Raw genomic sequence first — 12,905 nt, 5'->3', positions numbered from 1 at the left:
GGGCCAGGGATGCACATTTGTCCATAGTTTTTTATAGTTGAGAAGCATATTTTGTATTCACAATGTGAAGTTGTGATATGATGAGTTTACTAAATACATTTATTTACTTTGGATCTCTTCTGAGTGATTACTGGACCTACATTGCACGCAGTTTTTCCTCAGACAAACATGACGGGAATAGTTTTAGATTTGAAACGTAATTTATATTCACATTTGAAATGGGACTATGTCCCAATCAGAGTTGGTGATAGTTAATACAGTTTACCAAAATAATGGCATTAATATAGGCAGGAAAGGAAAAAAACATAATTTCGATCAGTCAAGAGGGAGCCTTTTTCTATTATGCAGAATGCCGTTCTGCACAAAAGTTCTGCATAGAACCTTTTTTAAACATGAATTTATCTGCACAAGGATTTTCCACATTATTTACATTTTGTGCTGAACTACCATTATATTAGAACTTTATTTAGATACCATGGGTTATCTACCACTGTGTTAGAACTTCCACATTGTTGCACATGCAAATTGTAGCCATCACTTTCCAGTCCTAATAATGGTCAGTGGATTACTGTGGGCTGTTTATGTTGTCTTCTGTACTCATTTGTAGGACTTTCTCAATGCACAGATGATGGCCCAGAGACAACGCGAGCTCTTGAGCCAGCAGCTTCGCCAGAGGCAGATGATGCACCGAGCCATGATCATGAGGCAGCACCAACAGCAGGGCTTCAGCCCCCCACCCAACGTCACGGCTCCCACTGGCATGGAAACTCCCATGGGCGGTCCTCCGATAACCCCGGCATCACCGCAGCAATTCACCTACCCTGCAAACTATGGTATAGAATTCATTCATGTTGTGTTTAAGTTGCACTCTCTCGCTCCTGCATTACCTAGCCATTGTCCAGTTAGACTTTCCGTGTTCAGCTTCTTAAATAAAGGAACATTAGCTATTCTCCAGTCCTCGGGAACCTTGCCTCTGGCTAGAGAAGGCACAAAGATCTTTGTCAAGGTTCCCACAATATCCTTTCTTGCCTTTGTCAATAACCTGGGATAAATTCCATCAGGTCCTGGGGACATATTCACCTTAATGCTCTTCAAGAGCCCTAAAACCTCTTCCTCCTTAATCTCTAGCTACCTTTGTATATTGGTATTCTCTTTAAGTCTTCCTCCTTGGTGAAAACAGATGCAAAGTATTATTTTCACACATTGCCTATGTCCCCAGGCTCCAAGCCTCTTCTTGATTCTTGAGTGGTCCTACCTTCTCCCTAGTTACCCTCTAGTTTTTAATATAGGTATAAAAAGGTTTGGGATTTTCTTTAATCTGACTCGGCCATTTTGTTGCCCCTTTTGACGTTTTTAATTGCCTGCTTGTGTTCTTTTCTCCCTTTATATTCCTCAAAGACTGTCTGATTCCATCCTGTTAAACCTTGCATGCACTCTCTTTTACATTGGACCAAATTTACAACCTCTTTGGTCATCCAAGGTTCCACTCTTATCCCTCCTCCTCCTCCTCCTCACTGGAACATGCCGGTTCTGAACTTGGACTAACTGGTCTTTAAACAAGTTCTATCTGTGTGGGTAGTTTCCACCTGAACCCCTTGACACAGCTAGCAATGTTCAGCTAGATGGTTTTGGTAAATGATACATTTACAAATCCAACGCATTTAGCTGCAAAATTTTAAGCTTTCCACCATCTTACCAGTATTTTGGATATAATTTTATTTCCTCAAATAATTTACCTGTTATTGGGCAATTTTGTGGCCCTGTTCTTCACTGCCCTTTGTATCTTTGGTAGGAAATAACACTCGGAACTTTATAATATTTAGTTTCAGATCTGATCTTGAGTGCCCAGAATGGAATATTTTATTAAACCACTTGGGCAAACATAGGCTAATTGGTGTTGTTTGATCACATGAACCTGCAGGCCTCTAGTTATGGCCTATTAGCCTTATAAACCAACGAAGGCAACAAATGGAGTACTAACAGTTCTTGGTTTCTTGGTCCTCCAATATATTCCAAATGGAATTTAAACTGGAGGTTCTTCCACAACTGCAGACTTTGAAACAAAAATATATTAGTCTCTGTGTAGGAAGAAACTGTAGATGCTGGTTTATACTGACGATGGACACAAAAGTCTATCTTAACAAAAGAAGATAGACTAATAGCAGAGTTCTGAACCGAAACATCACCTATTCTTGTTCTCCAGAGATGTTGCGTGACCCACTGAGTTACTCCAGCATTTTGTGTCTACCTATTGATCACTTGCCTTTTCTGGAAGATTATCCAGTTTTCCTGTTTATTTGCATGTTTGTGTGGGCAGGGAAGAAACTGACATACTGCTCGGTGTTCTCTGCACATGAACAAGGCCTACTAAGGAAGGGTCCTGGCCTGAAACGTCATCCATTCATGCCGCATGACCTGCTAAGCTGCTCCAGCATTTTGTGTCCTTTTCCATTAATCCATTAATGCCATTGTCTTGCCATGTGGTGGATCCCATGGGAAATCTGCTTTATAATGAGGGAAGAACAGAAAAAGAACTTTGCCTTTGGTTATAAACAGTTTTATTTTCTCATTCGCAATCTGATGAATGACTCGAGCTATTCAAATTGTGAATGAATTGGTTTTGAGTTGTCGGAAGTGGATTGACTAGTTTTCTCTTTGCAGCTATGAATCAGCAGACTGATCCATCGTTTGGTCGGGCTCCCAGCCCTCACAATGCACTCATGTCAAGAATGGGACAGTCGCAGAATCCTATGATGCAGCACCCTCAGGCTGCTTCTGTCTACCAAACAACCGCTGACATGAAGAGTTGGTCCACAGGAAATATGGGTGGAAATAGGTATGCTATTTGGAGCTGTTATATCGGTTAATTCTCAAGCTATTTGGAATGCTTGCGTTATTTCACGTTTAGAAAGTGCGTTCAATTAAAAAAAAAATCTGCGCATTGTGGTTTACAGCAATGTAGTATCTTGGTTGCGTTGCTTGCCTAGAAACTGCATCTTCTGCCAGCGAGAGAGCTTTGAGTATGTGACTAAATTTTAAATGTTGACATTTTTTGCATAAGAGGATGACAGCAATGAATCCCATAACAACTTAATGATTTGGTTTAAAAATAAACCATGCAGCCCAAAGAACTTTCAAAATGTTCTCTTAATTTGTTTTGACACTAAACTGAAACAGCAGTTCACACGTTGTCAAGTTGAAATAATGCAGGGCTACCCTTGTAAATTTAGCATTTCTTTTATCGGAATGGGATTAACTCCTGACTCTAAATTTGTGTTACAGGTCTAGAGTGGGTCTGAAATAAAAAGAATTTCAGCTAATACTGTAGAGTAAGCACATTCCAAGTGTGACGATGGTAAAGGTGGAACAATCCTTTCCAGATAGAATAAAACAGTGGGCTATGAAACAGGCGACACAGTGGCTCAGCGGAACCACTGCTGCCACACACAACTAGAAACCTGGGTTCAATTCTGACTGTGGGTGCTGTGTGTGCACCCTGTGACAGCATGGGTTTTCTCTGGGTACTATGGTTTCCTCCCACATTCCACAAATGTATGGGTGTGTAGGTTAATTAGTTTCTGTAAATTGCCCCCAGCGTGTAGGACACAGAACTAGTATACGGGAGATCGATAGCCGGCATAGATTCGGTGGGCTGAAAGGCCTGTTCCAACGCTGTATCTCTAAACGAAACTAAGTTAAACAAATATCAGAATTACTTTCTCTACATGCAAGGTGATAAAAGCTGGAACATTTAGCTGGTTTACAGGTCAGTGAGACTGCTAGAAATAACGATGGGAAGAGATTGGCGTATATTTTTGAAGGAAGATAGCCAACGGTGTAAATGACTTTCTGCAGCTGAATTTTAGTTGGGTCGTACAGACTTCACTCCTCTGTATCTGTCTGCTGTGGTCAGAATAGCACAGAACAGGATTGGATTATTTTATCTTTTTTGGCTTGCAGTGCTTTTTCACAGCAATCTCCACAGCAATTCGGGCAACAGACAAATGCCAGCACCTACAGCAACCTGATGAATATGAACAACACCATGCCAGTAAATGCCAGTGGCAACAGTATGGGTCCGATGCCAGGGCAAATGGGCATGACTCCAATGTCTGTGTCGGGGATATCAAGCATGGGTCCAGAACAGGTAGGAGTTTTCATTTAGCAATAAAGGTTTCTATATAGAATCTTAGACAATCTAAGTATGTCCCCAAAATGTTTTGCAGCCAATAAAGTAATCTTAAGATGTTGTCCACAAGAAATGTGAAAGTGATAAGTCTTTAAAGTCCCTCAGGCCTATGAGTCTGCTGTGCCGTGTAATAAATACATGACTGGACTTCTACATTGTCCAAAGATACACACAATGTACTGGAATACCTCAGTGGGTCAGGCAGCATTGCTGGAGAAGAGCGACGTTTCCATGTCCTTGTCCCAAAAGAGTTCTGACCTGAAATTTCACCCATCTTTTTTTTCTTCAGAGATGCTGCCTTACCTGCTGAGTTGCTCCAGCACTTTGTGTCAATATTTGGCATGAACCAGTATCTGCTGTACTTTCTTTCTACGTTGTCCACTTTCTTGTCCTATATTCCCGTACCCTCTGATGCCCAAAAATCTGCCTTTTTTCCGTTTTTGGTATACTAGGAAAAACATTTATGATTCACTGGACCCAAAGATCCCAATGATTTACAAACCTTTTGGGGGGGGGGAGTCCAAAGTCCCCAATTCCATCCCTGAGTTCTAAACTCTTCAAATTCAAGGATGAGTCATTCAGCATCTAACTTGATAAACCCGTCAGAATTTACTGTGTTAAAAATAAATCAGAGAACATCGGCCCATTCTACCTCTGCTCTTTCTTGCCTCAAAGAGCAACTCATAGTGTGAAACAACCTAGGGAGAACATTATTAATGAAATTTAGTTAAGAAAGAACTGCAGATGCTGGAAAAATTGAAGGTAGACAAAAATGCTGGAGAAACTCAGCGGGTGAGGCAGCATCTATGGAGCGAAGGAATAGGTGACGTTTCGGGTCGAGACCCTTCTTCAGACTAATGTGGGGGTGGGGTCGGGAAGAAGAAAGGAAGAGGTGTAGACAGTGGGCTGTGGGAGAGCTGGGAAGGGGAGGGGAAGGAAGGAGAAAGCAAGGACTACCTGAAATTGGAGGTCAATGTTCATAACTCTGGGGTGTAAACTACCCAAGCAAAATATGAGGTGCTGCTCCTCCAATTTGCGGTGGGACTCACTCTGACCATGGAGGAGGCCCAGGACAGAAAGGTCAGATTCGGAATGAGAGGGGGAGTTGAAGTGTTGAGCCACCGGGAGATCAGGTTGGTTAATGCGACCTGTGCGGGGGTGTTGGGTGAAGCGATCGCCAAGCCTACACTTGGTCTCACTGATGTAGAGCAGTTGGCAACTAGAACTTTAGAATGAAATTTAGAGTCATTCAGCATGGTTCCAGGCACTCCGGCCAACTTGTCCATACCGACTGAGATTCCACATCTGCACTAGTCCCACCTGCATGCGTTTGACCCATATAGCTCTATGTATATTGCTTTCCATGTACCGCTCCAAATGTCTTTCTTCAGTGGGGGAAGCACTGCGATGAAGTAATGCTGCTGCAGTATCTGCCTTCATATAAATTTGCAATAGTTTGAAGTATTGAAATATTTTAAAATGAATTATGTCAGGATGATTTTATATCTGGTTGAAATTATTTTAAGCAGCTTGGCCAGTGCAGAATCAACCACAATATAATAAATGCATTTAGACACCTGTTCTGAGTGTTTATGAATGGATGTAGCATGGGTGGTCATTTATTGTTTTTTTGTTAGATGTATCCTTTATCCTGAATTTATTTGGGTGGTCTGCATGTAAAATGGAAAGGTCATACATGTATAGTTAGTCTATAGGTCAAGTTTATTTAACTTCTCTGCCTGTAAGTATCGCAGCTGGTATAGCTGCTGCCTCACAGCATCAGAGACCCGGGTTTGATCCTGACCTTGGGTGCTCTCTGTATGGAGTTTGCACGTTCTTCTTGTGACTGCGTGGGTTTACTCGAGTGCTCCAGTTTCCTCCCATATCCCAAAGACACGCGGATTTTTAGGTTCATTGGCGGCTGTAAATTGCTCCTAGAATATAAGGAGTGGATGACAAAATGGGGGAATATAGACTAATGCTAACAGGTGACCCATGGCCAGTATGGACTCGATGGGCCGAAGGGCCTAAACTAAAACTAAGAAGTTAATGTTTTATTGTTTTTTAAGAAAAATATATAAATAGCTTGTTGTATGAAGATGGTATTGGTAGTTCAGTAAAGGAAACTTCTGTATTTGGACTGTGATATGATCTAGATGACTTTTTCTGATCCTTGTCATGAGAAGAAGAAAATAGATTATTTTTGCCATCACTGAGTTTCTTTCAAGCGCCAAAGGAAATTGTGTGAATTACTTTGTTTTTCTTGGTGGGCTAAACAGCTGATTCTACATTCAATTCATTTTTTTAATCTATTTTTTTCCATGAAACAGAAATATTGCTGACAACTCAGGATGGCTGACTATCAATCCAAAAGGTTCACCTGGGTCCATGTGGCTTGTGAAATCAGTGCACTACGGATCTACAGCAGAGACTTGCACAGAGAAGGAAACGGTGCCATCTTGTGTGCTGCTGGTGTTTGGTGTGGCCCAACCAGAATCGCTGTGCCAGCCTGCTAAGGTGTTCACTTCTTAAGAAAGAAGAACTGTTTCTCTGTTTTTATTAGATGTTTTATCGAAAAGCAGACTCCTGGTGACAGGGCAGAGCTTGATCAAAAATTCAAATTGTTTAGGATTTGCTTTGGTTTTTAATTGTCCTTCAATGTCATCTTTGCTTGCCAAATCTTGCATCTACTTTATTGCAGTACCTAGCCATGTTTATTTTCCTGACAGTATTGTGAAATGTCACTTGCAATGTGGTCATTATACAGCTGCGGACATTTGGGGGAGAAAAATATTGCCAAGTGTTGGCATAGAACAGTGTGCTTGTGGATGCACTTTAGAGAAGATTGAAGTAGTCGAGGTTCACTGTTCTTGTGATCAGTGTAGCCCTGGCTGCACACTGGCACATCCTTGGTTTCGTTTTCCAGATTATCTTTGCATTAAGTATTCCATTGGTATTTCAGAAAGATCACAGAATATGTATCTCAACATCCAACTTCTTAAATCTGCATATGCAATGCCTAGCAATAATAATCTTCGTTTTGAAATATTGCAGATAAAAAATTTCATATGGGAGTAATACAAGGTGCGTGCTGTTGACTGTAAGCAAGGTACTGCAGCATGGAACACCTGGAAGCTGGCTCCTGTGAATATATCATGTAAATAATGAATACAATATTATATTATATATACACTTTTATAGGTCACATTTAAGGATTTTTTTTTGTTTGCACAGCATTGGTGAGGCTAATTATTTGACGGACTTATTTCTGTATACATGCCTTTAAGCATCAGTTCAGGTTGTCAGTCCTATTTGCGCCTGGCATTGACAATGGAACTAATTTGTACGAATGTGCAAAATGTTTAGATTTTCCCATGTCATCATCCACTTTTTAGTTTTGTAGAAGGCTGCATTTCTTTCTCTTAGTCCTCCCTCTCACTCAACCCCTGATCCCCACCTTCCCCAATTTCATTTATAAATAGAAGTGCTTCTGAAAAGTACAACTGTATTAATCTTAACCTTTAAATTGAGGCTAGGATCGACAAAACAGTAATTGATCAGAAAGTATGAACAATGATTTATTTCTCCCTGTTTTCCTTTTAATTTGTATTGAGACAGAATTGCCCATCATGCCATTTGGCTATCCTCGCCTCTGAGAGGAAGGGAGTGAGTTGCTTGTAAATTGTTGAACAGATACTAATTGCTGAATCCCTTGCGATGGATAATGTAAGGATCATGGTGAAGAGACGACTTTGGCAATCCACTACTTCGGGGAGGTGGAATATAAATTTGAGGCTGAAAATGAGATTCAATTATGACGTCATGCCTCAAGTGACATTTCCTCAAACGGCAATTTATACAGTTGTACTCCAAAGGAATAATGGTCTGAGCTTTGTGTAACTTACTGATTCTGTATAATTTTGAATGAGCAAACTCCATGATGATTTGATGAACTGAGCAATGTGCAATTCCATGGGCAACACAGTAACTAATGTAAGACTAAATATTGTTTGCGGGGATTTTTGAGGGTTCTGGAATTCTGTGTTGCATCTGTCTTCAGCTCATTGAGCTGGAAATAACTGTGTAAGAGTAAATGCCAGTGATTTCAGAAAGTTTAATCAAAGACAAAACTCCTTGACTGCAGTGGGGTTTATTTTTTGCAAGTTAGAAGCATAAATGTAATACTGTCGGTGAACGAAAAAAGATCAAACTATAAACATAACATTGGCAAATCACCTTAAAGATAACACAGGGTGGAGTCATTTTATATACTCTTAATTGTTCATTGCCTGAGCTAATTCGACTTTGCTTTACCTTCCGTTTTCCTTGTTTTTTCTTTAATTTGTTTCTGCGTACCAATGTTTGGTCTGCATCATTTGCTAAGATGAATGTCTGCTACTGCGTTAAGTAAAATGTACAGCAAGGACACACACACACAATCATGACCTCTATTTTAATAGAGTTGGATATGCCACTGTCAAGATGAAACTTGTTTCCCTAAATAGAAACAACATTATAAAAGGATGTTATAAAAGGATACTTTTACTGAATGATTTTAGCTTAAATGTTCAGTTAGTAAAGAAATCTATGCAACAATTCAACCACAATTAATGTTTGCGTGGAGATTGAGACAAAATGCTATTTCTGGCAACAATATTTTCACAAATTGACCTACTTTGGCTGAAGTAATGGATATGTTTTGTGTAGTTAATGGCCTGAGGCCACCTCTGATCATATTGATCACTTAACAGTTTTTTTTTTTAAATGACTTGTTGCTCTCAACAGCAACTGATACATTCCACAACTATTCAATGGAGGGTTGTTTTTGTATAATCCATTCACAGGAGAAACGCAGCTTTTAATGTTCACTTTTGAATAAATTACTGTTCTTAACTTGAAAGCAGATTTGCTTCATTGTGAGAACTTTGATCAATAGTACCTGATTTTGTTTAGTTTGGGAGTGACACAGTGGCACAGCATCAGCACAGCTGCCTCACTGCTCAAGTGACCCAGATTCAGTCTTGATTTTGGGCTCTGCCTGTCTGGATTTCGTACGTTTACCCTGTGACTGACTGCGTGGGCTTCTTCTGGTGCTCTGGCTTCCCACATTCCATGATATGCTGTTTGGTAGATTAATTGGCTACTGTAAATTGCTCTAGTGCAGGTGAGTGACAGGAATTATGGTGGGGAAGTGGGTGCTGTTATGGAGATGTAAATTATATTCTTCTGGATGATTTGTGGACAGTTAGCACAGATGTACTAGGCTGTAGGCCTATTTCCCTGCTGTTTGACTCCCAAGAAACCCCATCTAACCCTACTTAAATTTTAAAAAAAATGCTCGTAGGGTTGGTATTGGGTTCCTTGGCAGCTGTTGGTGTGCAAATGGACCAAAATAAAATCTGGCAGTCTGAAGTTAAACAGAGATGGAAGTTAAACAGAATAGATGCAACACATCTGTTGTCCAGCCAAGTTGTTCAGTGGAACAAGAACGAGTTGACTGCTGATTCCACTCATCTGGAATTAGAGAATCAGTCCTGAAGTAATAAAAGTAGTATTAATTGTTATATTTATACATGAGCAAATCAGAGTTGAAAAATTATTTTGTCAGGCTTTTTTGTTTAAAGGGGAATCAGTTACTAAGTGAAAATACTCAGGTTGGCTGTACATCTAACTGACGTGAGGTCAAAACAAAACAAACAGCTAAATTAGCCTGATAGACACAAAATGCTGGAGTAACTCAGTGGGTCAGGCAGCATCTCTGGAGAAAAGGAATCGGTGACGTTTCGTGTTGAGTCCCTTCTTCAGACTGTTGTGTGTAGCCTGGCAATAACCAGTAACCTGAACTTGTGAGTCCACTGGCTACAATACTGTAGCAGAGTCTTAGTGTGGAGACTCAGAAAAATAAAGGCTTCGTTTTATTCAGTTGCATTTTATTTGTCTCTAGGGGGAAAATAGATATTAAAACTGCTAGTTCTACATTCAGTGAAGAATTCCATTAAGAATATAACCAATTAATGTGCATCTATTATTGTTCACTGATTTAAAAACTCTCTCACAATGTGGGAAAATTACTTTAATTCGATGTCGGCATGCTGATCCAGCTGATTTACAGAACATCCCTACTAAAGCATTAGATGCCGTGGATGTGAGGCAGGATTTCTGGTTCAAGTGGTCAGGTTTCAAATTGCAGCCCGATATACAAACATTCCTCAATGACTAAACGTGCTCAGTTACAGCTGGTGACATGGCACCTTGAACACTCGGGCATTTCATTCTCAACGCAAAGCTGTACTTTAGAGCTAATTCAAGGATTGATTCTTCCGGTACTAGTACAAGGTGCATGGCATGGGATAAATAACTTGCATCTTATGGGAAAAGGCCATTACTTATGTAGTATAACATTTCCAATGTACAAAAGTAGTTATTTACATGATTTAGAAGCAGAGCAAGATTTTTGCATTTTAATTTTATTTCCGGAGGCAATTACTACGCTTCAAAAACGGCAAAATGTGATTGTTTTGTAAAGTTGAATTAACTGTTGATTGGCTCAGTTCCATTTTTTTTGTTACAGCCAAGAATATTTACAGATATCAATGCACCAACCTCTTAAAACATGGTTATTTCATTGGAGAACAGAAATAGCCCCTGCTTCTGAAGGGTGCAAGGTTATCAGTAGATCCTGAGAAGGGATACAGTCAACCTTGTGAAAGAAACTTAAAAGTACTTTGATATCCTTGATAGCTCAGAAGGTCCAGCCAGATAGCAGCTGAGCCACATAGGTCAGGGTACTCCAGGTGCGATCCCTCTGTTAAAATGTAGTCGTGGACGGATACTCTACAATTGTCCATACTGATTTTGATGAGGAGGAAACTGGCTGGGAATCATGCTCCCTGTAAAGTAAAAAATGTATCCATCAATGTATATTGTGGAAGCAGCCGGACAAGATTAGTCGCATGTCTCATGATACAAACTCTCCACGATTGTGGATGAATGATGTATGTTTGGATCAGGCACTTCAGGCCCCAATTGCCTGTAGAACAGTGCTTGTGTGTGGATCCAATGTCACCAAGAAGGGAGGACTTGTAGGAAAGCATATAGTGTGAGAATAGTGTATCTTCTTTAGTCAATTTTAAATGACTCGGATTGTATTCCAAGTGACACTTCAGTGACACTGTTTACAAATTGGTGTCTACCTTTCAGGCTGAACACTGACTTTGAGTAATATCAGCAACTCATTTTAAAAATTGAAAAGGTTGGGTTGCATGTTTCCAGACCATCACATTGATTTCCACCCTTCCTGACAATAAATGACCATTTTACCCAACGTTGTGCTTCACAATACAGAATGAGTTCAGAGCACTGTGAATAAAATGGAGTTATATTTTTAATGCTGAAAATTACCGTTTTAAATTCCTGTACAATTATTATGTGCGATCTTAACTGGTGCTCTTGAAGATTTGGGATTTCTAGGTAAACAGTGTGCTATTGTAGGTTTTTAATTTTTTTTTCATTTCTAGATTGCTTACGGCTTTAGAAATTGAGATTGTGTATTCAAACCCATTTCTTAACTGATAACACCAAATTGTACATTAATATAGTTAATGTATAGGTTTATTCAGTGGAGCAAACTATTTATTATTTAAATAAGAAATAATTAAATGCAAGTATTATAATGAGTCACTTTTTGTTTTTTCCTTTTTGCTTCAGCCTATTGTTTTTAATTTTCTGTATCATAATTATGAATTTGATAAATGTATCATGCTGGAAAAGCAATATTTGAAAGGCCATCTGGAGGAGACACGTTTTGAATAGTAAGAACTCAATTAAGGATAGTCTCAAGATTTCTAGTATTGCCGTTTATATCCCTATGTTACATTTCAAGTAAAGCAAGTTATGAAAGAAAATTCATTTTAAGATGGTTCCACAGAATAATGGTAAACTGGTTAGCAGATATTGCTTTTAATGATTTATTCGCCTCAATGTTAATGTTGTAAATAAAGATTTCTATTTAAAATGTCTTTGGCAATTTGTTACCGTATCTTGCTATTCAGCTGTTTGGAAACAGATGTTGTAAAAAGCATTCTGTAAAAGATGTACATTAAATACACACAAGCCATGTCTGAATAAATGTTCATGATATTAAAGTGTGTGAATGTGAATGTTAAAAGAACATAGTTGTACCATGTGTATCATTTTATTTATTGCTTATTAAAGATTATCTTACTGCCACTTGACCGTGAAGTACAGTGCCCTCCATAATATTTGGGATAAAGACTAACATTTATTTACTTGCCTCTGTACTCCACAATTTGAGATTTGTAATAGAAAAAAAATCACATGTGGTTAAAGTACACATTGTCAGATTTTAATAAAGGCCATTTTAATATATTTTGGTTTCACCATGTAGAAATTACAACAGTGTTTATACATTGTCCCCCCCCCCAATTCACGGCTCCATTATGTTTGGGACACAGCGATTCATGTAAATGAAAGTAGGCTTGTTAATATTTTGTTGCATATCCTTTGCATGCAATGGCTGCTTGAAGTCTGCGATTCATGGACATCACCAGCTGCTGGGTATCTTCTCTGCCAGGCCTGTATTGCAGCCATCCTTAGCTTATGCTTGTTTTGGGGGCTAGTCCCCTTCAGTTTTCTCTTCAGCATATCAAAAGGCATGCTCAATTGGCTTCAGATCGGGTGATTGACTTGGCCACTC

General features: G+C 39.4%; 1 protein-coding gene across 9 annotated transcripts in view; it reads left to right on the top strand.

Moving 5' to 3' along the window:
* The window catches only part of ncoa3 (nuclear receptor coactivator 3), a 209,252-nt gene extending 196,893 nt beyond the window's left edge, over positions 1–12,359 (top strand). For 8 of the 9 annotated variants that reach the window (XM_033041878.1, XM_033041875.1, XM_033041879.1 and 5 more), the window contains 4 exons: positions 608–833; positions 2,662–2,836; positions 3,961–4,147; positions 6,520–12,359. In XM_033041878.1, coding sequence (XP_032897769.1) covers positions 608–833; positions 2,662–2,836; positions 3,961–4,147; positions 6,520–6,531 — 600 coding nt within the window. In that variant the 3' untranslated portion in view covers positions 6,532–12,359. The remainder of the gene's footprint in view (positions 1–607; positions 834–2,661; positions 2,837–3,960; positions 4,148–6,519) is intronic. The other variant, XM_033041883.1, reaches the window with a different exon arrangement.
* The last annotated feature ends 546 nt before the right edge of the window (positions 12,360–12,905 follow it).

Source organism: Amblyraja radiata, chromosome 23 (genome assembly GCF_010909765.2).
Source record: "Amblyraja radiata isolate CabotCenter1 chromosome 23, sAmbRad1.1.pri, whole genome shotgun sequence".
Lineage (NCBI taxonomy): Eukaryota > Metazoa > Chordata > Chondrichthyes > Rajiformes > Rajidae > Amblyraja > Amblyraja radiata.
The sequence above is the reverse complement of the archived record's forward strand: the minus strand, read 5'-3'. Positions and strand labels throughout refer to the sequence as shown.